Source organism: Mycotypha africana, assembly GCF_025528875.1.
Source record: "Mycotypha africana strain NRRL 2978 chromosome Unknown BDF20scaffold_3, whole genome shotgun sequence".
NCBI classification, from domain to species: domain Eukaryota; kingdom Fungi; phylum Mucoromycota; class Mucoromycetes; order Mucorales; family Mycotyphaceae; genus Mycotypha; species Mycotypha africana.
This window is the reverse complement of record NW_026515727.1, coordinates 2186425-2211500: the sequence shown is the minus strand read 5'-3', so window position 1 is coordinate 2211500 and position 25076 is coordinate 2186425. Positions and strand designations below refer to the sequence as shown.

General features: G+C 41.3%; 9 protein-coding genes across 9 annotated transcripts; 3 read left to right on the top strand and 6 right to left on the bottom strand.

The window, feature by feature from the left end:
- Positions 1-48: 48 nt before the first annotated feature.
- On the bottom strand, positions 49-1393 carry BDF20DRAFT_816553 (Vta1 like-domain-containing protein; the record flags this gene model as incomplete). Its single annotated transcript, XM_053077164.1, has 6 exons — positions 49-497; positions 612-678; positions 745-820; positions 910-1037; positions 1105-1199; positions 1303-1393. 6 exons carry the CDS (start codon positions 1391-1393, stop codon positions 49-51), a joined length of 906 nt encoding a protein of 301 aa, XP_052938517.1.
- Positions 1394-2826: 1433 nt separating this feature from the next.
- On the bottom strand, positions 2827-4478 carry BDF20DRAFT_861343 (uncharacterized protein). The gene is made up of 4 exons (XM_053080577.1): positions 4374-4478; positions 4107-4248; positions 3699-3972; positions 2827-3543 (listed from the first exon to the last, which is right to left on the bottom strand). The coding sequence occupies exons 1-4, from the start codon at positions 4422-4424 to the stop codon at positions 2973-2975; spliced, it is 1038 nt and encodes a 345-aa protein (XP_052938516.1). The 5' UTR covers positions 4425-4478; the 3' UTR covers positions 2827-2972.
- On the bottom strand, positions 4479-7866 carry BDF20DRAFT_861331 (uncharacterized protein). Its single transcript, XM_053080576.1, has 7 exons — positions 6941-7866; positions 6185-6840; positions 5934-6054; positions 5804-5812; positions 5524-5702; positions 5295-5422; positions 4479-5230 (listed from the first exon to the last, which is right to left on the bottom strand). Exons 1-7 carry the CDS (start codon positions 7423-7425, stop codon positions 4808-4810), a joined length of 2001 nt encoding a protein of 666 aa, XP_052938515.1. The 5' UTR covers positions 7426-7866; the 3' UTR covers positions 4479-4807.
- Positions 7867-9583: 1717 nt separating this feature from the next.
- BDF20DRAFT_905471 (Alpha/Beta hydrolase protein) lies at positions 9584-10671 on the bottom strand (the record flags this gene model as incomplete). The annotated part of the gene is made up of 4 exons (XM_053083165.1): positions 9584-9651; positions 9723-10222; positions 10302-10426; positions 10501-10671. The coding sequence occupies 4 exons, from the start codon at positions 10669-10671 to the stop codon at positions 9584-9586; spliced, it is 864 nt and encodes a 287-aa protein (XP_052938514.1).
- Positions 10672-11490: 819 nt separating this feature from the next.
- BDF20DRAFT_816501 (uncharacterized protein) lies at positions 11491-12708 on the top strand (the record flags this gene model as incomplete). Its single annotated transcript, XM_053077156.1, has 5 exons — positions 11491-11647; positions 11771-11863; positions 11999-12109; positions 12202-12288; positions 12371-12708. Coding segments are annotated over 5 exons (786 nt in total), but the record flags the coding sequence as incomplete, so codon positions are not given.
- A 33-nt stretch (positions 12709-12741) lies between these two features.
- On the top strand, positions 12742-15262 carry BDF20DRAFT_905467 (P-loop containing nucleoside triphosphate hydrolase protein; the record flags this gene model as incomplete). Its single annotated transcript, XM_053083164.1, has 4 exons — positions 12742-12927; positions 13003-14317; positions 14449-14904; positions 14991-15262. 4 exons carry the CDS (start codon positions 12742-12744, stop codon positions 15260-15262), a joined length of 2229 nt encoding a protein of 742 aa, XP_052938512.1.
- Positions 15263-16554: 1292 nt separating this feature from the next.
- Positions 16555-20089, top strand: BDF20DRAFT_861316 (Glutamate/Leucine/Phenylalanine/Valine dehydrogenase-domain-containing protein). Its single transcript, XM_053080575.1, has 3 exons — positions 16555-16898; positions 17046-17674; positions 17751-20089. The coding sequence occupies exons 1-3, from the start codon at positions 16741-16743 to the stop codon at positions 19988-19990; spliced, it is 3027 nt and encodes a 1008-aa protein (XP_052938511.1). The 5' UTR covers positions 16555-16740; the 3' UTR covers positions 19991-20089.
- On the bottom strand, positions 20085-22743 carry BDF20DRAFT_955040 (uncharacterized protein). The gene is made up of 9 exons (XM_053084906.1): positions 22513-22743; positions 22331-22442; positions 22106-22266; positions 21723-21988; positions 21140-21638; positions 20786-20977; positions 20556-20708; positions 20328-20495; positions 20085-20213 (listed from the first exon to the last, which is right to left on the bottom strand). The coding sequence occupies exons 1-8, from the start codon at positions 22702-22704 to the stop codon at positions 20436-20438; spliced, it is 1635 nt and encodes a 544-aa protein (XP_052938510.1). The 5' UTR covers positions 22705-22743; the 3' UTR covers positions 20085-20213; positions 20328-20435.
- Positions 22744-22784: 41 nt separating this feature from the next.
- Positions 22785-24612, bottom strand: BDF20DRAFT_861302 (uncharacterized protein). Its single transcript, XM_053080574.1, has one exon. It carries the CDS (start codon positions 24545-24547, stop codon positions 23012-23014), a length of 1536 nt encoding a protein of 511 aa, XP_052938509.1. The 5' UTR covers positions 24548-24612; the 3' UTR covers positions 22785-23011.
- Between the last annotated feature and the right edge of the window lie 464 nt (positions 24613-25076).

The window sequence follows — 25076 nt, the reverse complement described above, 5'->3', positions numbered from 1 at the left end:
TTACTCAATGAATATGAACCGGACAATGTTACTAGTAAACAGTTCCCTCTAAAAACCGAAATTATTATTTCGATTGTATCCCATTTCATTTAGTGCTTTTAATAACTGTAAGCGTGCGTTTTCTGTATCCTCATAATCCAAAGCACTGATAGCCCATTTGCAATACTTCTGTGCCCTTGCTATAGTACCAGCATCCAGCTTAGATGCTTCAACAGTCAATGATGATTGTTGCGGCGTATTAACAGAAGTAGGTTGTGAGTGTGATTGCGGTTGAAATTGTGTTTGTGGCTCTGTCTGCAGCTGTGTTTGTGGATTTGTGAAAGTATTGTTATTTGCAGAAGCAGTAGATGGTTTTATGGAAGACGATGGGTATTGTGTCGAAGCCGTTGTAGCACTATGATCTGAGTTAATAGATGTCAATGGTGGATCAGGGAAATCAGAGATAGCAGGTAAATTGTTCTGATCGAAATGCGTTGATGAGGGTATTTGTTGCTCTGCTGTCGTGGCAGATGATGTTGCTTCCATATTCTGTAATTCTGGCTCTTCTGCTATAGTGATAGAAGCTTCATTATTGGCAGCATTATCATCAGAGGGAGCAGGAGTAGGTAAACGTCCTTCACGTAATGCCTTCATAATATCTGCCGCTTTCCATTTTGAATACTTGATTTTCGCCTCGACCTTTTCATATTTCGGTAATATGTCAGTTTACTTTTGCCTGGTACAAAAATATATTATTAATCTTACCTCAGGATCAAGGTCACCAAACGTTTTTAAGAGTTCCAAAAATATTGATGCAGCTAAGAAAGTTTTGGCTGTTTTCCTGTAAGTTCGAGAATTAACAATATGTTAGTACGTATCTAATACGCAACGATAAAAAAGTTCTGTATAAAATTATAAGCCAGGCCTTACTTGTTCGCTTTTCCAGCACGGTCTTCGTTGTCAGCATTCAGGAAGATTTTCAGAGCAAAGTTTTCAACATAAGCATAAGCGACGATGTCGTTAGTAATAGCTTCATTGTCGCCGATGTCTTGCTTTTGCTACCAAAATTGAATCCGGTAAAAGTTAAGCATCTTGAACTCATCGGCTAAAACATCAACTTATTACTGTTTCTAAAGCGTCTAGTAGGTCAGATAGATATGCATTTGTTTCTTTCGTTCGTGGCCCTCTGGCTATTGCAAGCTTTGCAGCATAATAACGTGCTATAATAGAAAAAGAAAAGCTAAGCTTGTCAATAATCCCTGATTGACTGTCTGAAACTTATGCATTCTCTGGTCCGTTCCGTTCCTAACGAAAGGACTTTACCATAGTAAGATAAAATGGGGTCACGACTCAAAAGCTCTTGCCCCCTTTGAATATAGGGAGTAATATATTTTAGATCAGTTGGAATATTCATTGGAAATGAGAAAGTGAAGAGTGAAGAAAGCAGACGGTAAAATTTGTCTGTGATTTGGCTAGTATGGTGCTCTAATTACGTAAGAGTTTCCGCTGTTTCCGGATAATCGTATTGATTCAGTTCCTGAGCAATTTAACATACTATAACACCAATTTCGAGCAAGTGCCTTTTAAAAAGAGTAGGAAATCCTTAATCAACCTATTCGACTGTTTTCGAGCCACTTCACTCTAAGTCAACTGTCTGCCCAACTGTAAAAGGGCATGTAACAACTATAACGAATGCGTAGAGCCCTGTTTGATAACAATAATTGATGTTTGGGAATTGCAAGCTTAGCTTCTTTTTTTTCTTTTTTTTTGGTAGCAACGTAACTTAGCGATCTATTACTATCAGAGTCATTTCATCGTTTTTCTTCATTTTTTAACAAATAGAACCCGTTGAATTGATCGCAAAAAGTGTAGGAGGTATGCATTGAATTGAAAATAGACACAAATGTGTGTATGTTGTGTATACGCGAAGAAATTTGATGTCTTTATGAATTCAAAACAGCGATTAATCATCGCTTTTCATGTTCTATGCAGGTTATACGTTATATAAGATAAAGGCGTACGATAGAAGCTCCACAAGCCAATAAATAAGCAATGTGTAACATTCCGTTGCGCTTGCCACTCTTTACCTTTCATCATTAATTCTTCCAGAATGATAAAGTCAATCAAAAACCCATGGTTCTTACTGATACTTCCTGTCTCGCCTCGCTCTTTCTCTTGGCTATGATGGTAATTGCCCAAAAAATAGTTGGCAGTATACTACAAGGATATCAATAAACAGACTGCCAGAAAAGATTCCCTAATGAAGCGCGTTTGACATTATTTGAAAACTTACTGACTTTGCCTCGCTTCTCGATCATGGAAGGTTCAATGAAACGTACCAGATACAAAGACAATGGCTCGCCTAACGATCACGCGAAAAGCAAAGCAGCTTCTTCCGGTGTTTCTCTTGAATTTAGACATCAATTTGAGGCAACCTATACTACATTTCATATACAATATCTTTTGGCTTTCTCCCCTCTTTTTCTTTTACTGATTATAATGTAGTGCCGAAGGAATTGATAAAGATGCGATATGTACCAAAGTTGAATTACTTTGTGTGTATCTATTGATGATGAAGCCTATATTTGGTATACTTTTGTTCTGTGAGTTCTTTGATCGTAAGCGGGGGAGGGAAGGGAATGGTTGAGACTAGGAGGCGCAAAAGATGCTAGCATGAACTATTTTATCTGGTTTAAAAAATCATTCTTGCCATGCTTTATACAGCAGCGTATACCTGTAGTTAAAAGATAGTTTACAATATGTACATGTGTTCATTTGTGAAAGAAAGTGCTTGAATCTTGAAATTCCAGGTTTTTAACTCTGATATGCACTAGAGCTTCGATCAATCGTGAAGGATCAGTAATCCGCCTTTTGGCCTTTTATTTTTTTAAAATTTTTGATTAGGATAAGAAACCACTGATTAAAGACAACAGTAGGGGAATGAGAAAAGCAAAAATAATGTAACAAAAAAAGGAGTTTCTCTCTCTCTTTTCTTATTTCTGTAATTCTTGAATACTGTACAATCTAGCAAGACTAGGACCAGCAAATTGGTTGAGTTGTTTAGTAAAGTTGTGCATTTGAGCAGTCAAAATCATTGAATCCAAACGGCTAGGTTCAGGAGGTAGCTTGAATAGTGTATTGACTTCATCTTCAGGTAGAGGATCTTGGCCCTTTTCAGCACGTTGAGCGTTTTCTTGTCTTCTCTTGTTCAACCAACCTTGAATCTTGGCTTGTTCACGAGCCACAGATCGTTGCCAGTATTGGTAGTTGTTTTGCTCTTGTTGTTGAACGTCAGTACAGTCCAAGAGGTATTGCAAATTCTTTTGCATGAAAGGATCGAGTTCTAGGTCGAGCACTTCAAAGTTGGGTGCTAAAGGTCGAGCTTCTTCTATTTCAGTTTGAGTCTGGCGAGCAGAAGTGAAGGTGGAGAGGGAGTGAAGACGGTCAGCTTCCAACTTGGGCATTTCGATGTTGTGAAGCATCAGAGTAACGTAGTGAGAGTTGTGAATTTGAACAGGTAATTCTTCAAAGATGTTGGAGAAGGATAGTTTTGCTTGTTGAAGGCTAAAGGTTTATAAAAAAGGAAGAAAACGTGTTAGAAATGGCTTCACTCTGTCTGAAAAGGGTATTCCGCTTCAAGCCTTAGCACATATACACAAAAGTCGTCCAGATGCAAATCCACATGAATGGTATACAAGGGGTTGCCTTTTTATCTTTACCTTTCCGTTGTGAATTTCTTGGCTTCATAAGCCTTCATAAAAGCATCTTGTAATCTGAACGCTCTTAAACTCAAATTGCCCTGCGCCGAACTCTTGGAAACATCGTGAACTAAGACAATAGACTGTTTACCGATGGAACTTTGATAGCTGTATTGAGTTTCGATCATGTTGAGGTCGATAAAGTTGCCCAAATGAGCGGAACGATACCAGCCGACAGTGTTGTTATCGATATTAACTGCACGAAGGCATCTCATCATATTATATTGATATTGGGCTATGAAGCGGTACGAAAAAATTTTTTTTGTTCGACATGCCCGAGAAAGACGGAAAAGTGAACAATGATGAAGGGAATCGTCGTTAGAAACTGATTGTCTTGCACAGTATAGAGGATCTAAAAAAAGTTCTTACCGCTAGCATCTTCGTCACCTTCGGTAGGAAAAGGGAAGCTATTGGTAACTTCCAAGCGACCGTTTTCGTCTAAACCCAAAAGCTGACCTGTGACATCGTTAGGGTAAGAGTCGCGACAGTGCTTGATGATCTTTAAAACTACCTAAAATAGTGATGACCATTTCCGATGGTTGAAAAATTACATTAATAACTGAAAAGGAGAGCATTCCTACTGTCGATGCATTGCATTATTGTGTGAGAGATAAAAGATGTATATAGAAAGCTTACCAAGCCGTCAAGTTGAACAGATTGAATAGGCTCAGTAACGATGCTAGCCATTGTATATAGTACGTGTAAAAACGAGAGTAAGGATTTAGCAAAAAGTTTTTGGTTCCAATTTTTTTCAACGACAAGGAAAAGATTGTGACAAGTTTTATTTCTAGCCAATGAAAGAGGGGAGATATACAATTTTGAATTCTGCCTCTACCTGCGTCTATTTTTAAATATATTCTACGTAATAGTTGAAAGTGAGTATTTTTTTTATAAAAGATGGGGATTATAATTATTATATGTATGTATATGTATTAAAAGATTATTGATCTTAAAAGCAAAAAGAAGAAAAAAAAAAGAATTGAAGATATAAAAAATAACATGATTTGATGAAATGAACATGATGTTTCTATTGCAAAGGGGAACGGACCCTTTTCTTTTTTGGTTGTTTCTTAATAGCCTTCAACAATAGGTGTTTTTACAGTTTTTCGATCACGTCGTGGTCTAGTGGATATACTATCGGTTGCACGCCAATCACTAGGCAAATTAAATCTGAATTCAGGTGATTGTACTTTTTCAGAAAACGTCCAATACTTCTTTTGTTGATTTAGGATATCCTTGAAGCTTTCTACTGCGCCCATATTGGGTTTGACGGCATTCAGAGTGCGTTTGAAGGTTGTGATTTGATGGTCTGGTAATGTGTTGGGGAGTAGTAGCTGAGCAACACTAGCTGCACAAGAGTAAGCAAGAGGTTGTAATTCATACCCGCCTTCCAAGGTCAGTACCAAGCGGCCTTGACACAAATCTTCTGCTAAATCTTTCACCATTTTCGTCAAGATCGCGTAACCTCGAGGAGTCACATTATAACCACCCAGCTATAGAATAATACACGTATGAATATTTTTCTTCATTCCGCTCCTTATAACAATTGAAACTTACGTTTTCAGGGTGTCCTTCGGCTGCATCGAATCCCGCAGAAACAAAAATCATATCCGGTTGAAATTGCTTAGCGATGGGTATAACAAAATGATAAAAGGCAGCTACAAACTCAGTATCGCCCATGGGTTCTATTCCACCCGCAGTTTCAAGAGAATACAATAGATATATGTATAGATGAGGCATCAGATAGGATACCCTTTGTTTTTTTTCCACTTGTAAATAGACTTACTTGGTTTATCTTCAGAGGCACTTAATGCAATATTGACATTCTTTCCTAGTCCTGCTCCTACTCCACATTCGTCAGGTGCGCCACTGAATGGGTAGAACTGGCCCTTATCCCATCGATGAATGGATATATATAATACGTTTGGATTGTCATAAAAGATTTTCTGGGTACCATTTCCATGACTTTAGAGAAAATATAGAAATAAAAATGAGATATGATGAGTTACAAACTATGTACATCCCTTATCCCGAGTAAAAAAAAAAGGCGTCCTTTGAAACTTTACTGTATATCCCTATATTTTGTTAAAGAAAAAAAAAAAGAAAAGAGTGCTGTTAATAACAAAAAGGCATTTTGCTCGCTTATTCCTTAACTCTATTCAACGACAGCAAATAATCTGTTACGATATTCTTTACCAATCAATGATGAGAATCCTTTTGATTGTTGCAGAGTATTTTTCCAGAGTGTCAGCCACAGCCACCGCTACATTATTATAAAAGCAAAATCCCATCGCTGCATCGTCCTCTGCATGGTGACCTTATAATAGAAAAGAAAAGTTCATTATCCACTCTTCTACGATAAGGATGATCTCTCGCTCTCTCGCTCTCTCGCTCTCTCGCTCTCTCGCTCTCTCTCTTTCTGTATAGGTGTGTGTGTGTGTCTTTACCTGGTGGTCGTATGAGTGCAAATCCATTTCTCATTTGTCCTTTCACAATAGGTTCCACCAGTGTCAATAATGCACCTGCCGCGACTCGAGCAGACAAACTACTATACAGAGGATGGAAGGTAGTATCGACAGCGATACCTAGCTCACCACATGTCATTTTACAGACAAGCGCAGGTGGGGTATTCGGTTGAGGATTGGATTGAGAGGCATCAGCCGCAGCAGCCGCTGTAGAAAATCGACGCTGTTGCTTTCTGATATGGTCATGATCGGCTTCAATGACGACACCGCCACTGACACCGCGTGTGACCATGGGAGGTTTCGTATTCACAGTCTCCTGTTTGACGGTGGGGGTGCTGTGATGTCTTAAAGGATAGGGTGCTGAGGGTGGGGTTGGAAAGGAAGGTTGGGTGGTCGATGTAGGCGAGGGTGCAGGGTTTAATAAAGCGGCAATGGATGTGATTTTCAACGGTTTTTGAGGTGGAGACGGAGGTTCATTTTTTATGATGGCTGTTACAGTGTGATTGTTATTGTTGTTGTCGTCATCATCGTCATGCTGGAGTGGATAATAATTACGTACATGTGAATATTGATGTACACGTAATAGTTCTTTACTGGTACATTCTCGAGCATGAATTCGTTTAAAGTATCTCAACATTCTGATACAGGGTAGGGAACAATACAAAATGGAAATGACGTGAGTCTTTTTTCCTTTTATTTTTTCGTTGGAAAGAAACCAAGACCGTCTCTCGTACATACCTATTACTGTGAAATGCCTGTAAAATAGAGGTTATTCGATCGGGCCTTTCAGGGTGAACTGTTTCGCGAGAATGACAAGGGCAACAATGCAATGTCATGCGTCTGTCTTGAACAAGACCCGTATGTTGTCTTGCTTCTTCGCCTGACTCTGACTCATAAAAAATGGCATAGTCTTTCCATGATCGACTACTTTCACGTCCTCTTGGGCCAAATCGAAGCATTGACTCCTCATCCTCATTGTCTTGATTGCTTTTGCTTGCTTTGATACTGCGTATTAAAGTAGGACTAATCCAATCGGCTTCATCAGGTGGCCAACCTTCATAATGGACAAACACTAACAATTCATCCTCGTTATGGCTATCATTTAATATCTCCACCACTCGAGCACAATACCATTCCTTAGCATCTCCATTGAACTTGATGGCTTCTACTTGTTCTCCAATCTTGAAGGATAGATTACGATAAGGGCTTTTGTCTACGATCATTCATTATTTTTTTTTCATGAGTGATGGAAGCTCTTTCTTTCCTCCTCACTCCCCATTTCTCTGTATCTCTTGCTTTCCCTTTCCCCACACCGTACACCCCCCCCCGCCCCCAGACTATACCCTACCCTACTCTACCCGCTCAAACTTTTACACTGATAGAATACATATATATATAACAGAACAGTTTTTATGATCCTTACTTGGTGTTATATTTAGTTTTCTCAATTTTTTTTGTGTTGAATCTACTTTATTCGCTCTAAAGTCAGGTTCACTAGGACTCAGAGGAGGTCGGTTTGAGGCAAGACGAGTAGTAGCAGTGGTGGTATTCGTGTCGTTTTTATGACCACCACCGCTTCGAGTGAGGCGTTTCCTTTTTAAAGATCCAGTAGAGGAGGTGGTGGATAAAGCTTCGCTGTACGACGGTGAATTGGATTGACGCTGTAGCTGCTGTTGTTGTTGTTGTTGTTGTTGTTGTTGTTGTTGTTGTTGCTGTTGTAGCTGCTGCTGCTGTTGCTGTTGCTGTTGCTGTTGCTGTTGCTGTTGCTGTTGCTGTTGCTGTTGCTGTTGCTGAAGACGACTATCGGTAGAATGAGAAGACCTTGTGATAGGGTCTTGAGGTACGATAGCCTTATAGAGCATGAATGGAAAAAAGAAATGATGGTAGGCGTTGTATAGGTATGTATATATATGTATATGTGTGTATGTGAGGGTTTAATCTTAATATTACATAATCAATCCATCCCAAATAACAAAACCCAAATGAAAGAAAATTTTATTACCATGCCACTACAAAAAAAGAAAAAAAATAGAAAAGCCAACCGAAAACCGAAGAAAAAAATACAAAAAGAAAAGAAGGCAAAAACCAGGAAAAAAAAAAAAAAAAAAAAAAAAAAAAAAAAAAACAAGAGAAAAATCTCGACTATTTTTAAATTTTTTTTTTTAATGAAAAAGAAAAAGGGAAAAGTGGAATTTTTTTTTGTTTTTTTTTTAAAAGTCCATAACCAGCGGATATCGCATCTCATCGATTGGGTTTGGCAGGAAGGAACAGTAGAGATAGGTACGTCGGTATGATCATACCCCTCTTTCTCAATGGCTCCCTTGCAAGGAAGCGGAAGAGAGGCTGATGGCAACATTACCAAGGAAGAAAAGAGTGCTTCCTGAATTGAAGTGTCGCTCTTCTTGGGTCATGTATCAAACGACATGGCAAAGTCATCTAAGAAAAGGCATACCATAGCTTTGATAAGTAGGGCCGAACATCGCTGATAGATGGTGAAGCATCTTTTTTCTGTTGCTATCATGAGTTCAATATCTCACGAGAAGTCGTGGGGGATGATTCGACAAGACAATGATCCACAACGGGGTAAGGTGAAGGCGAGGAGGGGAGGATGGACTGCCTGCATAGATAGAAAGGCATGATAACCCTGCTAAGTAATTCACAGGCAGCAATCAATATCGATTTATATTATAAGAGATGATATGATAGACGCGGTTCTAGTAACGAAAAGGGTTCTTTTAACAGTGTCTTTCTTTCCTGATCATTCTTTCTGGTCCGTTACAAGGGGTTTACAGTAGCCTATCGATGATTCTCTTCATCGGGTGGTGACAAATAAAACTTTCATTCTTACAGAGTCACTTTGGAGGGCTGGGTTGTGTGGGTAGAGGGAAAAACGGAGTTGCCATCCATTGCATCATGGAAAGGAAAAGAAACGAAAAAAAAAAAAAATAAGAAAAAAAAAAAAAATAAGAAAAAAAAAAAAAAAAAGACAGTGCTCACATTGGTTCAAAACCAAGGACCTGTAAGACTCATGACATGAGTGCCCAAAAGATGCAGCCGTCGCTTTACTATTCCTCTCGGATGTTTCGTCTTGAAAGTTGAAAGGCACATAAGATTGAAAGAGATGCTTCATTCATGGATGAACCCAAGAGAGGCATCTAATGAAGGCTATCATGAAAAATGTAAAGAAAGAGACTTTTACAGAAATGGACACTATTTCTCAAGACGGCAATGCCTTTGTATGTCTACCATTGACAGAGCTAAGCTGTCTCCACGTGGGTAGGATATATTATTCTGTAGCGAGTCGTATGAATCGTACTAGGTATTCCCACTAGAATTGTACGGATTGAAAACTGAGCTGCAAGTCTATGTAGGTTGGCTTTACTACTCTACACCATCATTGATAAATGTATTGACAGTATCTAAAAACTCGTCAGGTTTATCAGCTTGGACTAATGAAAAAAGGCATGCTAGTTAGTCAACATGATCTATCATTGCCGATACAGGTATTCTTCTTTTTTACCCCAATGGCCCGATCCTTTGATCTCTTTCACTGTAGAGTTTGGAAAGAATGCTTTTATCTTGTCTGGGTATTCTACAAAAGGTACCCGAAAAGGGCTATGCTGTCCAGTGATAAACAGGGTAGGCCCCATAAAGTGAATACTACTCCTATCACTACTCGGAGCTGCAGGAATGCTCGATTCGAATTCGCCTAAATTATCCAAGGCGCTGTCGAGGATATCCAAAGGTATTCTAAACTCGTAGATGCCATCTTTTTTCAAATTCTTCTTTAGGTTGGTGAGCAAAAAGTGTTGCACCCCAACATCAGGCTCAACGGCAGAGATCATGTCGTAAGCTTCACTCTGTCGTTTAAGTCGCTTCTGCTGGATCTCTTTCATGACCTTGATATAGCCGTGATATTCTTTTGTTAAAGGAACTTGCAAAGGTGGGATATCCACTACGATCAATTTGGCTACTAACTGTGGATAACGAAGGGCAGCATTCATCGCCACTTTACCGCCCCTTTTATCCCCCACATAGGAAAGGGCCTTTCTGTCAACGAGGTGTCTCTATGCATGCAGTTAAGATGATATTCACTTACATGGAATGTCCGAGTAGAATTGACTTTTTCAATTCATGTTGATTCATAAAGTGGACCAGATCATTAGCCATCACTTGGTAATCATGGGTTGGATGATGGGGGCTTTCACCATGATTACGGGCATCCTAGTAGGCGGAGTAAGCATTACTTGAGAAAAGCTCAACGGAAACGTTTCTGTCTTTCTCTATCGTTTACATACAATGGTCCATACGTCATGTTGAGTGATGGCGTGAATTTTTTGTGCCAGACTTTTCCAGTGTTGCTTGGATCCGAAGAGGCCATGACAGATAATTAGCGGATTTTTATTATTGTGGGTCCTGCTGCCGAATCGCTTAAATGATAATGACAATGGGTTCCAATGAGTCGACATGGAGAGTGTGATGCCTTTTACTTGATACAAAAAGAGTCGTGTGTATCTGCGTGTGTCACCCTGCCTGCCATGGATTTCAAAACATACTATGTCTATATCCCCCGCACAATAGGCAAAAAAAAAAAAAAAAATACCGAAAAAAAGGTCGAATGAGCCGAGTGAAAGAATAGGGCAGCCTTCTATTGCGTTGTATAAAGCTGAAAAGCACATAGCAGCTCGAACGATAGCTGCACACACAAAATCATCGTACTCAGAGCACAGCATTGTCAACAGCAGCATCACTCGTTTTAAGCGTTCGTTCCGCCGTTCACGGGGCGATACGTACGTTTATTTAAAGACAATACTCTACTGTTTCATTGGGCAGTGGAGGGGATCAGGAGCACTGTGCGCCTTTAAAAAAAAACGTGACCAAAAAAATAGTTCACTATGTGAGCTTTTCTTTTTTGCTGAAGATCCCCCCCCCATTCTCGGAACTACCCACAAAACCCAGCATATAGCCTAAATGTTTGCATAAAGAGCTGAAACACACAAAAAACAGTATTTTTCCATGTTTGTTCTTTTTTTGTTTTCATAATACCTTTTTTTTTTTTTTTTTTTTCTTTTTTCTTGAAGAAAAAGAACATGACCATTTTTTTAGGGTTCTTCAGCGGACTCAAATTACTATTACTACCACTACTGTTATGTGTATTAGTAGTCGTCGTCGTCGTTCCTTCGACGCAAGCGTATGAATATGATCCATTACTATCCACAGGCATGGATTCCCTCGCACCCACGTCGCTAAAGATATCCCCTACAGCAGATACAGCCCAGCTCTACAATATGTTTGCCATCGATAGAAATAACACGGACGACTGTCCACCCTGCTTCAATTGTTTATTACCAGGCTTCGAATGCCTTCATTTCGCTAATTGTTCCGAGTACGACGGTAAATGTGTGTGTCCACCAGGATTTGGTGGAGATGACTGTAAACAACCTTGTAAGTAGTAGAAAGTAAAATGTTCTTTCTTGACGGGCAAACAGTCAGAAAACACAACGTTGGGCAAAAAAGATAAAAAGACATGTGTTTTCAACACATCATTCACTTATTGCTCGTCCATAGTGTGTGGTGCTTTACCGGACGGTCATGATAGATCACCTCGTCAAGGAAATCATTGTGAATGTCCTGAAGGCTGGGAAGGCATCAATTGTAATGGTAGGGTTTCTTTATTTCTCACACAAAAGGGTAGAATGAAAGACGGCTGTGTTGTGCTGTCTTGTGAGAGTTGAGAATGTCACGCACAAAAAAAGAAAAACCAACCAACATGACATCATTTCTTTTGCTCAATAGTATGTACGATGGATTCCGTGTGTCATTCCTTGGTACCTACGGGTCAAAACGGGACTTGCTACAGAAATGGATTGACTGTATTTGAAAACTATCAAATGTGCGATGTGACAAGTAAGTAACAGTGAAAGGTTGAAGAGAGAAAGAAAGAGAAAGAACATCTGTTTTACGACAGTTTTCTTACTCCTATGTATGTTTGAGTATAGATAGAAAGATTCTTGATATTTTGAAAGGACAAATTCCTCAAGTGACATTTTCTTGTAACAAAAAGAAGGAAACATGTGATTTTCAATGTAAGGTTATTTAGTATTTGGTCGAGTGGAAGAAAAAAAGCAAGCGTAGAGAGGGATGATAATCCTGTCTTGTCTCCTGTAGTTTGGGTGGATGAAATTGAATCTTTTTACTGTCATTTGGACACTTGTGAATTTGAACAACAACACGATTATGATCAAAATACCACCAAATACCGTTGTGACAATATCGAATGTCGTTGTATCAAGGATGAGTTTCTCTGCGGAAAAGATGGATCGATTGATCTGACAGACATGCTGAAAGAGGAGATCAAAGGCCCTGCCTCATTCAACTGTGTGGGTCAAGACTGTGCCTTTTCAGAGGCGGCCATGGACGATTTGATTTCGGCCGTTTTTGGAGACGATTCCATCTATTTGTCGTGTAATGGAGGTGAATGTTTGCATTACACGATGGTGCCTGGCTTTGAACGACCCGAACGAAAGACAAACTGGGCGATGGTGATCAGTGGATTAGCCGGCGTCTCGGCCTTTTTAATCATGGTAGGTGCTGTGGTCGCCTACTACGCCAAGAAACGAGGGCCGGACGGCGTGATTGCGATTGCGGATGATGAGGCAGGAAAGTTAATGTCGGAACACACCCCCACCAGCTTGATCTTTAAAGATATCAGCTATCAAGTCAACGTCAATGGATTGGTGGGTTCCTCCAGACGCCGGGGCTCGAAGGGGAGTGGTGGTAGTGGCAGCAGCAGTAAAGAGAGAAAGGTCGTTTTACAAGATGCGTGTGGCTTTGTCCAAGCAGGACAAGTCATGGCCATCATGGGGCCTTCAGGGGCAGGTAAAACCACGTTGCTTGATATTCTTGCCAAACGTACGAAAGCAGGCGTTTCTTCAGGCAGCATCTATCTCAATGGTCAGACACTGGATCATTCCCATTACAAAAAGCTCATTGGCTATGTGGATCAGGAAGAAGTGATGATACCCACCTTGACTGTGTACGAAACCATTCTTTATTCTGCTCTTTTGCGTCTTCCCAAATCGATGAGCCAGGCCGCGAAAAAATACCGTGTCATGGAAGTCATGCAAGAACTGGGCATTGATGCCATTAAGGACGCCAAAATTGGACAGCCCGGTGCGCGCTCCATCAGTGGCGGCGAACGTCGCCGTGTCGCGATTGCTTGCGAACTGGTCACGTCGCCTTCCATCTTATTTCTGGACGAACCTACGAGTGGACTGGATGCTTACAATGCCTTTAATGTCGTCGAATGCTTAGTGGCGCTTGCCAAAAACTACAAACGTACCGTGGTGTTCACGATTCATCAACCCCGATCCAACATTGTCACGTTGTTTGACCAGTTGGTGCTGCTTGCTCAAGGACGCGTGATCTATTCAGGACCTCAAGAGGAATGTCAACACTACTTTAGACAGATTGGTTATCCTTGCCCTCCAGGGTTCAATATTGCGGATTATATTATTGATTTGAGTATGGGCGCTGTCAACCGGGTCCCTCATTTACCCTCGCAGATTGTAAGTACCTCCGCCGACACCCGTGGTTTTTCTGCAGCGGACGCGTTGGCAGCCGTAGGGCTTCCTCCACCGTCGAGTATGTACAGTGATATTGAAAACACCACTGAGCAGTGGGCCTCTGAATTAGGGTCTCGAGAGCGCACTGCCAAACAGCCTTCTCCATTAACCACAGGTAGGGAGAGCATGACGACGACGACGACCAGTAGGGTGCCCCAGGTCATTGTAGAGCAGGAAGCACAAGGAGATGGCCTGTCGTCTCATCTGAGAGATTTGGTGGCCTATTATGATAATAGCATCATTGCCAATGCGCTCAAAGAAACTATCCAGAATGTGATCATGAAAGCTCAGCAACAGCATATAAGTGATGAGGATGAGGAGGATCGTCAGGAAGAAGAAAATTCATCCATCAGCACGAACAGTATCATCATTTATAAGCGACCGGGTCCCATTGCTCAATTTCAGATTCTGGCCAACAGAACGTTCAAGAATCTGTATCGCAACCCTATGTTGATGTTTAGTCATTATGCTATGGCTGTCCTTCTTGCCTGTAAGTGGGTTGTCTATTGTACTTGGGCATGGGTGTGTGGATGGGGATGTAGGGTGGTAGTGGGGGGAGGATATACATAGAAATGTTCTGGGTCTAACAACGATCCATTGTCTTTTATACCTTTTTGTTAGTGGTCTGTGGTGGTCTCTTTTATAATGTTTCCAATACCATCGCAGGCTTTCAAAATCGTATGGGTCTCTTTTTCTTTTATGAGGCCCTTCTTGGTTTCATGTGCCTTACTTCTCTACAAGTGTTCAGCGGTGAACGTATTTTATTTGCACGCGAACGGGCCAATGGTTATTACTCTCCTACCACTTATTTCCTGTCCAAAGTATTGTTTGATATCATTCCTCTCCGCGTCGTCCCGCCTTTAATGATGGCCATCATCACGTATCCTATGGTGGGATTAGTGGAAGGAGTGCCCGAGTTTTTTAAATTCTTACTCGTGCTCGTTTTGTTCAATCTGACGGCGGCTGCTTTATGCTTGGCTATTGGTGTTGTCGTAAAGAACCTTTCCATAGCCAACTTGTTGGCGTGTATGGCTATTTTGTTCTCCATGTTGTTTGCAGGTCTTTTATTAAACAAAGGTAACATGACGTTTTGTGTGTGCTGGTTCTTTCTCCCTTTATCATAAAACAGATGAAAAACTCACCTCTTTTTTTTTTGATCTTAGATACCATGCCTGCTTATTTCAGTTGGCTCAAATACCTCTCGTTTTTCAATTATGCACTGGAGGCCATGTTGGTCAATGAACTTTTATATCTCCAACTCATTGAAGAACGATTCGGTCTCAAGATTGATGTGCCAGGCGCTACTATTTTATCCACGTTTGGATTCAATGCCAAGAATTATTGGCCAGATGTCATTCGTTTAAGCGGCATGTTTGGCATTTTCATCTTGATAGCCTATATAGGGCTTGTATTCTTTGTTAAAGAAAGAAGATAAATAGATTTCCTTCCCCCCCCCTAACACCCCTTTTTTTTTTATTCTCCTTTCCCTTTCCCTTTCCCTTTCCCTTTCCCTTTCCCCTATTTTAGCGTACAAATTTATTCTCATTCTGTGTATATAATAACACATCTTCTTTTTGATGACTTTTTGGGTAAAGAAACAATTCATAATGACGATAATCATGATGGAATTTATTGTTTAAAAGCGGAAAAAGAAAACAATTGGCGGTAGTCCATGTTACGAGATGGGGGACGTATCACCTACTGTAAGCAGTTAAGGTCCGTGATAAGCGAGTGTTATCTTTTACTTGACTAAAAACAGAATAAGCAGTGTATTTTTTCAACTCCCGCTTGAAAAAAAGGTTTAGACGTCTTCCGCGGTACAGCAAGGTTATTCCGTGTCTGTTGAATATTGTTGTTATTGTTGTTGTTGGGGAAGGAGGGGGGGTTGGTGATTACTAAAATCATACAATAGATGCAACTAGTCACTATTTTACAGTCATCCTACTTATGTATTAGAATAGGGTTGCCCAGTTTCACATTTTTTTTTTACCCCACATTTTTCTGACGTGAACCTTAAATTTCACCCTTTCTTGGGTTTTTTTGCTATTGGGTTTGTCTTTATCAGTCAGCAAGAAAAATAAGCAGCTTCGATTTGCAAACCTCGCCAGTTACGCGCAATATTATTAATGTAACGCATGAGCCAATACTTTGATTTCCGCTTTTTTTTTAAACTGGGGAAAAAGAGAGAAAAACTTTTTTCTATGAACGTGGAAAAAAAAAAAAAAAAGATCACATATCCGAGTTTGTAAAGAAGAAAGTCAGCATTGTGCTTTTTACGGTCTAAAGGAAAAAAGAGAAGGGCTTCTTCATGACAATAGAAAAACCATCTACAACACGCGCACATGAAAAAGCCTAGACACACATACACACACACACACACACACACACACACACACAGACGGATCTTTTTTGTTGTGCATATGACAAATGTGAAAGGCTGGACCTGTCCTTTTCATCAGAAGAATGAAATGCGTTGTATTGTTGATCTGGAAAGAGGATGAGGGAAAGGGACGGGAGGGTTTTTTTCTTTCACCGCGCCTCCCTTGATAATAAAGTTGAAACAACGCACATGCATTTTTTCTCACGATCCAACCAATCAAAAAATGAATAGGCAAAAAGGGTATTTTTGGAAACATAGCAACCGTTTTGCTTTGACGCCAAAATGAGTTCTTTATTTCCCTGTGCCTAAAAAAAAAAAAAAAAAAAAAAATGGGAAAAAGAAAAAAAGCTCATCATCAAAGCAATGACTAATATTTTTATTTTATTTTTTCATATAAATATGAGTCGTCAGAATCAACAAATAGTTTCAAACCTTGATTATTCGTTTTTTTTTCTCTCTCTCTTTTTATTTATTCTCAATTCTGACTTGTTTCTTTTCTTCTTTCACATTTACTTGAAAACACTGTTACAAAAATGAGAGATACTACACATATCATCAGTAATGAAAGTGGCTATGCTGCTAACGTCTTTGCCGAAAAGGAAAGTCAAATGTTAAAGGTCTGTGAGTATCTTGACAAGCTTGGTTTCTTACCCAAGGAATTGGTGCAAAATGAAGTACAATGGTTCTACAGGTAAACCAACTATAGACAGAGTGAGGGGTTTCCCTGATTACTTGGGCCATCAAGGGGGGGGAGGGGAGGGGAGGGGAGGCTAGGATGTTTTGTTGGTGAAGCCTGCAGCAATCACTGAAACTTTTTTTTTTTGGAAAAAAAAAAAAGTAATTTAAATATAGATGACTACTATTTTGCCTTGGAAAGCGTGGAAACCATTGCCAATCACATCATGTCCCTTTACGGTGCTAAAATACTTGCCTACACCAAAAACGAGAATGTCCTCGACATCAATCTTCAGAAAGAAACCGCGGATGCTGCTGTCTACATCCATTCTTCCACGCCTGGTGTGTCTCAGATCTACGGTCCTCAACACGAACGTGCCATTGATGAAAAATTCCTGGATAATTCCACGCCTTCTGAAGCCTATCGTGTCGAATCTTATCGTTCCAGCTCCAATGGCGGTGGTAAATTGACGTCTCAGCTTCGAAGCTACTTTGTCACTCGCTGTGAATTCGAAACCACAACGCCTACGCTTGCACAGGAAATGGATATCCAACAGGTGGCCGATAAGAACTTTTTACGTAAAGCGACCGATTATACATTAAAGTTGTATGAAGAGATGATGCAGACCGTCTTGCAACGCACAGGCCCTGTCATTGAAATGTATGAAGTCAAAGGCACAAGAGAAAAGCGTTTGATCATTGGTTATCGTCAAAGAAGCACCAAGGGATTCTTCTCTGCGATTTCTGATTTGTACCATTATTATGATTTATACTCCACTCGTAAATATGTTGGTAAGTTTCTCATCTTTTTGCCCAAAAAAAAAAAAAGGCTTCCACCTTGACTGACGGCTGTGGTCCTCATGATTAGAACAATTCTCGAATGGTGTCACCATCATCGGTCTTTACTTGCATCCTGTGCCCAATTCCAAGGCTGTTCCCATTGAGCATTCCATCTATCAAGTCATGAAAGAAGCCTCTCTCTTGTACTGTTTGCCCAAAACACCTCTCCAACATTACTTCCAAACAAACAAGCTCTCTGTTCAGGAAATGGTCTACGGCTACGTGGCTTGGATTTTTGCTCAACATTTCCTAAACCGTCTTGGTAAAGAATATCTCAGTCTCACCTCCATTTTGGACCGCAACAATCCCGTGCATGAAGAGGTCCTTTCCAAACTGAAAAAACGTCTCCGTCAAGACACCTTTACCCGTGAGTACATCTTGGACATCATGAAGCGCTATCCCGAACTGATCAAAGTGCTGTATGCCAATTTTGCCACGACGCACTACGTCAATCAGCGTGAGGCCTCTTTGCAACCCACCATCTCCTATCAGCGTCTCACCAACATGGAAGCATTGTCGGTCGAGGAATTGAGTAAGCGTATCAAATCCGTCACCACCAACGCTCATGAACAGTTGGTCTTTGAGTCTTTCTTGACCTTCAACAAACACATTCTCAAGACCAACTTTTACCAATCCACCAAAGTCGCCTTGTCGTTCCGACTGGACCCCCACTTCTTGCCAGAGATTGAATACCCTACCGCGCCTTATGGCATGTTCCTGGTCGTCGGCTCTGAATTCCGTGGCTTCCATATTCGATTCAGCGATGTGGCTCGTGGTGGTATTCGTATGATCCGCTCGCGTAACCGTGAAGCTTACTCGATCAATTTGCGTACTCTCTTTGATGAAAACTACAACTTGGCCAATACGCAGCATCGCAAAAACAAGGATATCCCCGAAGGAGGCTCCAAGGGGACCATCTTGCTGGACGTGGACCAACAAGACAAGCCGCTCGTGGCCTTTGAAAAGTACGTCGATTCCATGCTCGACTTGTTGATTGACGGTGAGACGATCGGCATCAAGGACAAGCTCGTCGACCTCGTCGGCCAACCTGAAATTCTGTTCTTTGGTCCTGATGAAGGCACCGCCGAGTACATGGATTGGGCTTCTCAGCATGCCCGACGTCGCGGTGCTTCCTTCTGGAAGGCCTTCACGACCGGGAAGAGTCAATCCATGGGTGGCATTCCTCACGACAAGTATGGTAAGACCACACGTTCGGTGCACCAATACGTCTTGGGTATCTATCGCAAGCTGGGATTGAAGGAAGAAGAGATGACCAAGGTGCAGACGGGCGGTCCCGATGGTGACTTGGGCTCGAACGAAATCAAGATCTCCCACGACAAGACCATCGCCATCGTCGATGGCTCAGGTGTCCTCTACGATGCGGACGGTATTGATCGCAAAGAAATGCTCCGTTTGGCCGAGTCCCGTTTGATGATCAGCAACTTTGACGTCCGTTTATTGTCTCCTCGAGGCTTCCGTGTGCTGGTCGACGAGGACAACATCACCTTGTTCGATGGCACGGTCGTGGAAAATGGTCTGCAGTTCCGTAATACGTTCCACACCAACCCCTTGGCCCAAGCCACTGTCTTTGTTCCCTGTGGCGGTCGCCCTGAATCCGTTGGCCTGGACAATGTTCAGCAACTGATCGATTGCGGCAAGGGTCCTCTCTTTAAGTATATTGTCGAAGGCGCCAACTTGTTCTTTACGCAAGAAGCGCGTCTTCGTCTTGAAAAAGCCGGTATCATTATCTTCAAGGATGCCTCAGCGAACAAGGGCGGTGTCACCTCCTCCTCTCTCGAAGTGTTGGCGGCTTTGGCGTTCGATGATGACAGCTTTGAAGAAAACATGTGTGTCAAGGGCAGTGGTGACGTCGTGCCTGCTTTCTACGAAGCGTACGTCAAAGAAGTACAACACATTATTGAAAACAATGCCCGTCTTGAATTCGAAGCCCTTTGGCGCGAACATGAGCGTACCGGAACCCCCATCTCTATTCTCTCGGATGAACTGTCGACGGCCATTGTTCACTTGCAAGCTCAATTGCAAAGCTCTAATTTGTGGGAGAATGAAACTCTACGTACGACTGTGCTGACGAGAGCTTTCCCCAAGTTGTTGTTAGATACTGTCGGTCTCTCCACTTTACTACAGCGTGTGCCTGAAAACTATGTCAAGGCTATCTTTGGTGCTTATTTGGCTTCTCAATTTGTTTACAAATACGGTGCCCATCCTGATAACTTTGCTTTCTTTGAATTCATGCGTGAAAACTTTTAGGATCTGATCATCTCCCCCACTCATCAACCTATACAACGAAACGACAACAACAACAACATGAACGACTTTTTTTTTTTTTTTTTTTTTTTTTTCTGTTTTGTAATATACTTTTCCTTCCTCGCATGCTGCCCCTCCTTTGCCGACGATAACAACAACTATTACTACTACGACTACGACTACTACTACTACCCTATTCCTACGAGTACTACTACTGCTTTTTATACTATTTCTTGTCATCCAAAAATAAAAAGAAAGAGGATATGTATAGGTATCACTTTTTGAGAGCTACCATTTTTTTTTTTTTCATTCACTCTAGTGTAAATTGGGTATTCTTTACTTGTTTCTCTTTTACTGCTGCCTTCCTCATCTTCATCGTACATTCGTTACCATAGGATAAGATCCAAAAAATAGCGCATGGCTACAATGCTCGTCACTCTATAAGAGCTCACAGGTCTTTGATGACAAAAGTCACTTCCTCTTTCATCTTTTTCCATAATTCACAATTCTATTCATTCAAAGAAACATATAAACGTATGTACCTAACGAGGAGAAACATGTCACTTACTTGTTGACAATAAGACACGTGTATTTTCGCAAAGGAGATCAGCATCTTTTTTATTTCCGTGTCTTTCTGAATGTGTAATCGATCAAGTTCCTCATGTATCGTTTGACCCATCTCTTTTAATTCTTGTCTCAACCTCACTTTGGCTTCCTCCAACTACACATATTGTCCGTACCAAGTCAGATTCTCATCCACCAGTAACAATTTATTTCAAAAAAAAAAAAAAAGTTTACCTGCCATAGAGTATCCTTTAATTTTTGGATTTGATTTCGTCGTGTTTGTTCAGGGTCTGTATCCATCATGCCTTGTATTGTGTACGTAACAGCAGATAATAGTTTTCTAGGCGACGACCATTTTCTCGTCTGAAGTCTTGAAGCACGCATCGTAGGTGCGCTCGCATTCGTTGGATAGTCCAATGGGCTGTGCTGTTCTTCATCTTCGTCTTGACTAGGGTTACTGCTGGATAGAACCGACCCGTTGGACGAGGTTTTCACGATAGCCGAAAAACCCTCTTCAATAGACTCTGTATCAAAATGATGCTTACTACTGCTACTGTGACCCATCGTTTGATCTTGACGCGTTGTAACGTTCTGGTCTCTTGCGATCCGGCTAGGGACAGCAGCCTCCTCCTCCTCCTCTTCCTCCTCCTGCTGCTGCTGCTGCTGCTCTTCTTGCTCTGTTGTTGGGCCTCCAAGAGGGGCCTCATCCTGACTGCTCATCATTTTTCTCAACTGTTGTGATTTTTCCTCTGTCTTTGTCAGGTTGCGTAACTGAGCCTTTTTGGATACAATCGCATCTTCCACCAATTCTAACTGTGCTTGCTTTAAACGACGGTATTTCAACACTTGTTTCGCCATGGCCAAGTATTGAATATAATCCTGCACATGTTCAGAAAACTCACTTTCCAATAACTCGACCATTTTTTTCGTCGACTGATGAGAGCCTTCTTCAAGCGCTCGACTCATTTTCTTGATAGAATCGGCCACGTCTCTATCAGACTCATTTAGACTCAGTGCTTGATAGGCAGACCCTAAGTCAGCATAATCTGTGGCGAGATCTATAGGCGTCATACCCAAAATGACATTGCTCGCAAAATGAGAAAAACGTTCTCTATCGCAATTTTCGAAAAAGTACTACAGAACAAAAAAAAAAAAAGAGAGAGAGAGATACTTGCCTGTCCATTTTCTCATCATCTTCTTTTGAGCTCTTTCAAACTGCAATACCGAGTGTTGAGCTGCTTTACCTAGCTTATACTCGGAAGATTCAAATTCTTTGTCAGGGTATTTCAGTGTGTAAGATAAAGTAGGAATGGGTATGACGTTATTCGATGAGAATGATGAAGAAGTGGTTGGAAGGTTGTTGGTGATAGATGAAGTAAAGCTGTGTTCCAGTACGGATAAGAGAGGATCCTTGGGTAGATTGGCTATAGATGCTAACTGTGACAGTGGTGTGTCGTGTGTATGTATGTATGTGTGTGTGTGTACGGGGAAGGAGGAGCATGTAAATATCAGTAATGGTAGTCTTTACACAAACCCTGTTCAGTTATTTGTTACCCAGGTCTCATTTCCATCAATAAAGGAATGGAAGAGGTGTTCATTTCTCAAAATAGGATGCGCAGCTGTCCTCTTTAAAAATCTATCCAACATTCTCTTTCGTTTATGAATAACAGCAGTATCTTCTTTACTCTTCTTTTGCGTTGTATAAGTGTAGTCCGCTGCAGGTGGGGGTGTGATTAGAGGGCACTATGACATCAAAAGTAGTAAATGCTTTTTCTGTACCTATAGAGTGCTTTTCTGGTATAGGAGGGATAATCAAACTCGGATATAATCGAATCAAAGATTGTCGCAGTGATGCAAATTCGCTATATCTTCGACTTGTCTCTTTCACAATCTAGACAAAAACAAAAGACATTCTTTGATTCATAGATCCATATCATGCTCAACACTCGTTCTATCTATACCTCGTCACAAAAAGTCGTTATTTTGTATACATGATATCCACTACTCATACTGCTGCTATTGTTGCTGCTGTTGCCACGTTTATTACTACTTTTTGTTGACTGAACTTTTTCTGCATTTATAATTTCAATGTCCAACTTTTCTTTGTCTAGCGCTTGCTTAATCACGCAATGACAAGACGACGGATGGTTCATTATTTCAACAAAAAAAGCTATAAGCGTAACTTTTTAGGGAAAAAAAAAAAAAAAAAAGTAAAAAGACATAAAAAATGGGATTGAAACCAAAACACTTTTTTTTTGTCTTTTTTTACTTTTTTGTTCCAATTTCAGGGTCACACATAAGCCGTTTTATTCATGCGAAAATTGAAAGATTTCCTCATATGATTGGTTGTTTAAATTGCGGGGCATATTTCTCGTTTAAAATTCAGTGGGGGAAGGGGGGGGGACGGTTTTTAGTCTGGTTTTTTTGGGCTAAATAGTCTGGATAAAGAAACACTCATCATCATTCAAGCACTACTCGAGCAGGCAATAAAACCACTTCATCTTCGTCTACGAATAATGGACTCACTACCATTTTCACAGCCTTATCCTTAATATTGGTATTCTTCAAATCGTCTCCAATAGGAGCCATGATTTCTTCATCGTATTTGCTTCCTACAGCAATGATTTGTGCCGTTACATCAGCATCTCCGCCATGAATTTCTAATGACAAAGCAGAGCAGAGCTCTAATAATTCATTCCAAAGGTGCAAATTATTCTGGTCTAATAAAGCAGCTGTAGGCGGTGCTACGGCTGCTGTTGGTTGGGATGTCGCTGTCGTTGTATTCTCATGGGTAGCACGGGTCGTCGTCATCTGTTGTACATCTTCCATGTCATCTCCTTCTTCCACTTTATTCCCCTTTGCATCGTTATCGTCCAGAGAATGTTCTTCCGTATCATGACCCTCTTTGGTGGGTGAAGTAGCTGCTGTTGCTGCTGCTGCTGCTGCTGCTGCTGCCGCGGCTTGCAACATAGTATTGACTATACCAAGCATTTGTTCGGTGACATAACTTCTCATATGCTGTAAATATTCTTTCGTGGCCGGGTTTAACGATAGGGATTGAACTGTTTGACGACGATACCATTTGGCAAAATTAGCTCCCAGGGTATTATGGAACCGACGAATTTGATCAGAATAAGCTGTGTTGAGTAAATGCTGATTTTCCGTACCAAACGGAAGCGAACCAAGATAGCTTTCCATGATGCGCAAATAGAGCACCTGTTCAAGTCTCAAACTCCATTCTTCATTGATGGCCGCGGATTGCGAGAATCGCGTCACTGTCTCTGCCAAACGAACCAACTTTTGAGTTAACGTCCGTGCATTCACAATAGGAGCGATTTGACTGTAATCGATCGAGTTCAAATTCGCGGTCATCAATAAACTACCGGAGGTGGCATCTCCACCCGCTCTACCGCTGTGGGTGCTGCTGCTGCGGCTACTGCTTCTTCCACCGATACTGAGACTATTGATCTTTTTCAAATCCTCTTCTTTGATTTGTGATAAATGAAGTGCTTTGCCATACACTTCGTCATTGCATTCTGTCAGTTGTCGTAAATGATAAATCATCTCTTCTTGATGTTTCATTTGGATGCGCATAGCACGCAGTTGTTGTTGTAACAGATCGTTCTCTTCCAACAGCTCAGCATACGATTTGGTCGACACCACACTGGCTGTGGCAGCAAAGCTTGGTTGAGGCTGGGGCGGTGCCATGATTTGATCATCCACCACACTATGATGATGGTGTAGGTGCTGATGGTGATGACGATGAGGATGGCCGTGGTGAAGAGAATCCTCATGGACGGAATCCGATGTCACACTACTGTGGTCGTCGAAATCAGCTGCGGCAGAACGAGTTCCGTCATCACCAAACTCTGCTGCATTGGAGCGAGATCCTTTATCCTCATCATCTTCTATAATGTGTGGTATAATAGATGGTAAACTACCTACTATGGACGGTGGATGATTCATGCTACTGTTACTATGAAGTGCTTGTGGCATACTGTTATTGTTGCTGTTATTATTATTACTGTTGTTGTTGTTGTTGTTGTTGTTGTTGTTGTTGTGGCTACTGTGGCGAGTGTGAGAATGCGTAATACGAATGTTTCGAATGGACGATACCACACTCGATCTATCCTCCTCGCCTCCTGCTTCTTCGTCTTCATCGACGTCTTCGTTATATAGGTCTGTTTCTCTATCCATCGTCATACGACTACTACTAGTAATAATCGAAGGCGGATTTCCATGAGCACTTATCACACTTTCTTGATCATCAATCGTCGCTGCCACACTCCAAGCGTCTGTATCACGTAATCGGTTGGTGGTTGTATCTAGCGTATCTAAAAGGTCGGTTTTCCTTAAATAAGAATGCCGAAGCGTTGGAGCTATCATCGTCGAGCTGGTGATGGGTGCATTGATAGCTGGTACACCCACCGTCGAAGAAGATGCCGAAGCGATACCCTCTACATAATTCTTTTGGAAGAGCGAATCTCTATCACTATTCCCGTCAAAAGAGGAAACAGAAGAGCTC

Bases quoted from the DNA above. Each gene is read 5' to 3' on its own strand.
- BDF20DRAFT_955040 (XM_053084906.1), bottom strand. From the start codon at position 22,704: ATGAACCATCCGTCGTCTTGTCATTGCGTGATTAAGCAAGCGCTAGAC. The intron at 21,639-21,722 runs GTATCTCTCTCT...TCATTTTGCGAG, and splicing joins ATGAGAAAATGGACAGGCAA to CAATGTCATTTTGGGTATGA. The intron at 20,978-21,139 runs GTTACAACGCGT...GATGAAGAACAG, and splicing joins GGATCGCAAGAGACCAGAAC to CACAGCCCATTGGACTATCC.
- BDF20DRAFT_861343 (XM_053080577.1), bottom strand. From the start codon at position 4,424: ATGGCTAGCATCGTTACTGAGCCTATTCAATCTGTTCAACTTGACGGC. The intron at 4,249-4,373 runs GTAAGCTTTCTA...TCACTATTTTAG, and splicing joins CTGTTCAACTTGACGGCTTG to GTAGTTTTAAAGATCATCAA. The intron at 3,544-3,698 runs GTAAAGATAAAA...ATAAACCTTTAG, and splicing joins AAGAAATTCACAACGGAAAG to CCTTCAACAAGCAAAACTAT.
- BDF20DRAFT_861302 (XM_053080574.1), bottom strand. From the start codon at position 24,547: ATGCCACAAGCACTTCATAGTAACAGTAGCATGAATCATCCACCGTCC.
- BDF20DRAFT_861331 (XM_053080576.1), bottom strand. From the start codon at position 7,425: ATGATCGTAGACAAAAGCCCTTATCGTAATCTATCCTTCAAGATTGGA. The intron at 6,841-6,940 runs GTATGTACGAGA...ACCCTGTATCAG, and splicing joins CAGGCATTTCACAGTAATAG to AATGTTGAGATACTTTAAAC. The intron at 5,423-5,523 runs GTAAGTCTATTT...CGGGTGGAATAG, and splicing joins TGCCTCTGAAGATAAACCAA to AACCCATGGGCGATACTGAG.
- BDF20DRAFT_861316 (XM_053080575.1), top strand. From the start codon at position 16,741: ATGAGAGATACTACACATATCATCAGTAATGAAAGTGGCTATGCTGCT. The intron at 16,899-17,045 runs GTAAACCAACTA...AAAAAAAAAAAG, and splicing joins GAAGTACAATGGTTCTACAG to TAATTTAAATATAGATGACT. The intron at 17,675-17,750 runs GTAAGTTTCTCA...CCTCATGATTAG, and splicing joins CTCCACTCGTAAATATGTTG to AACAATTCTCGAATGGTGTC.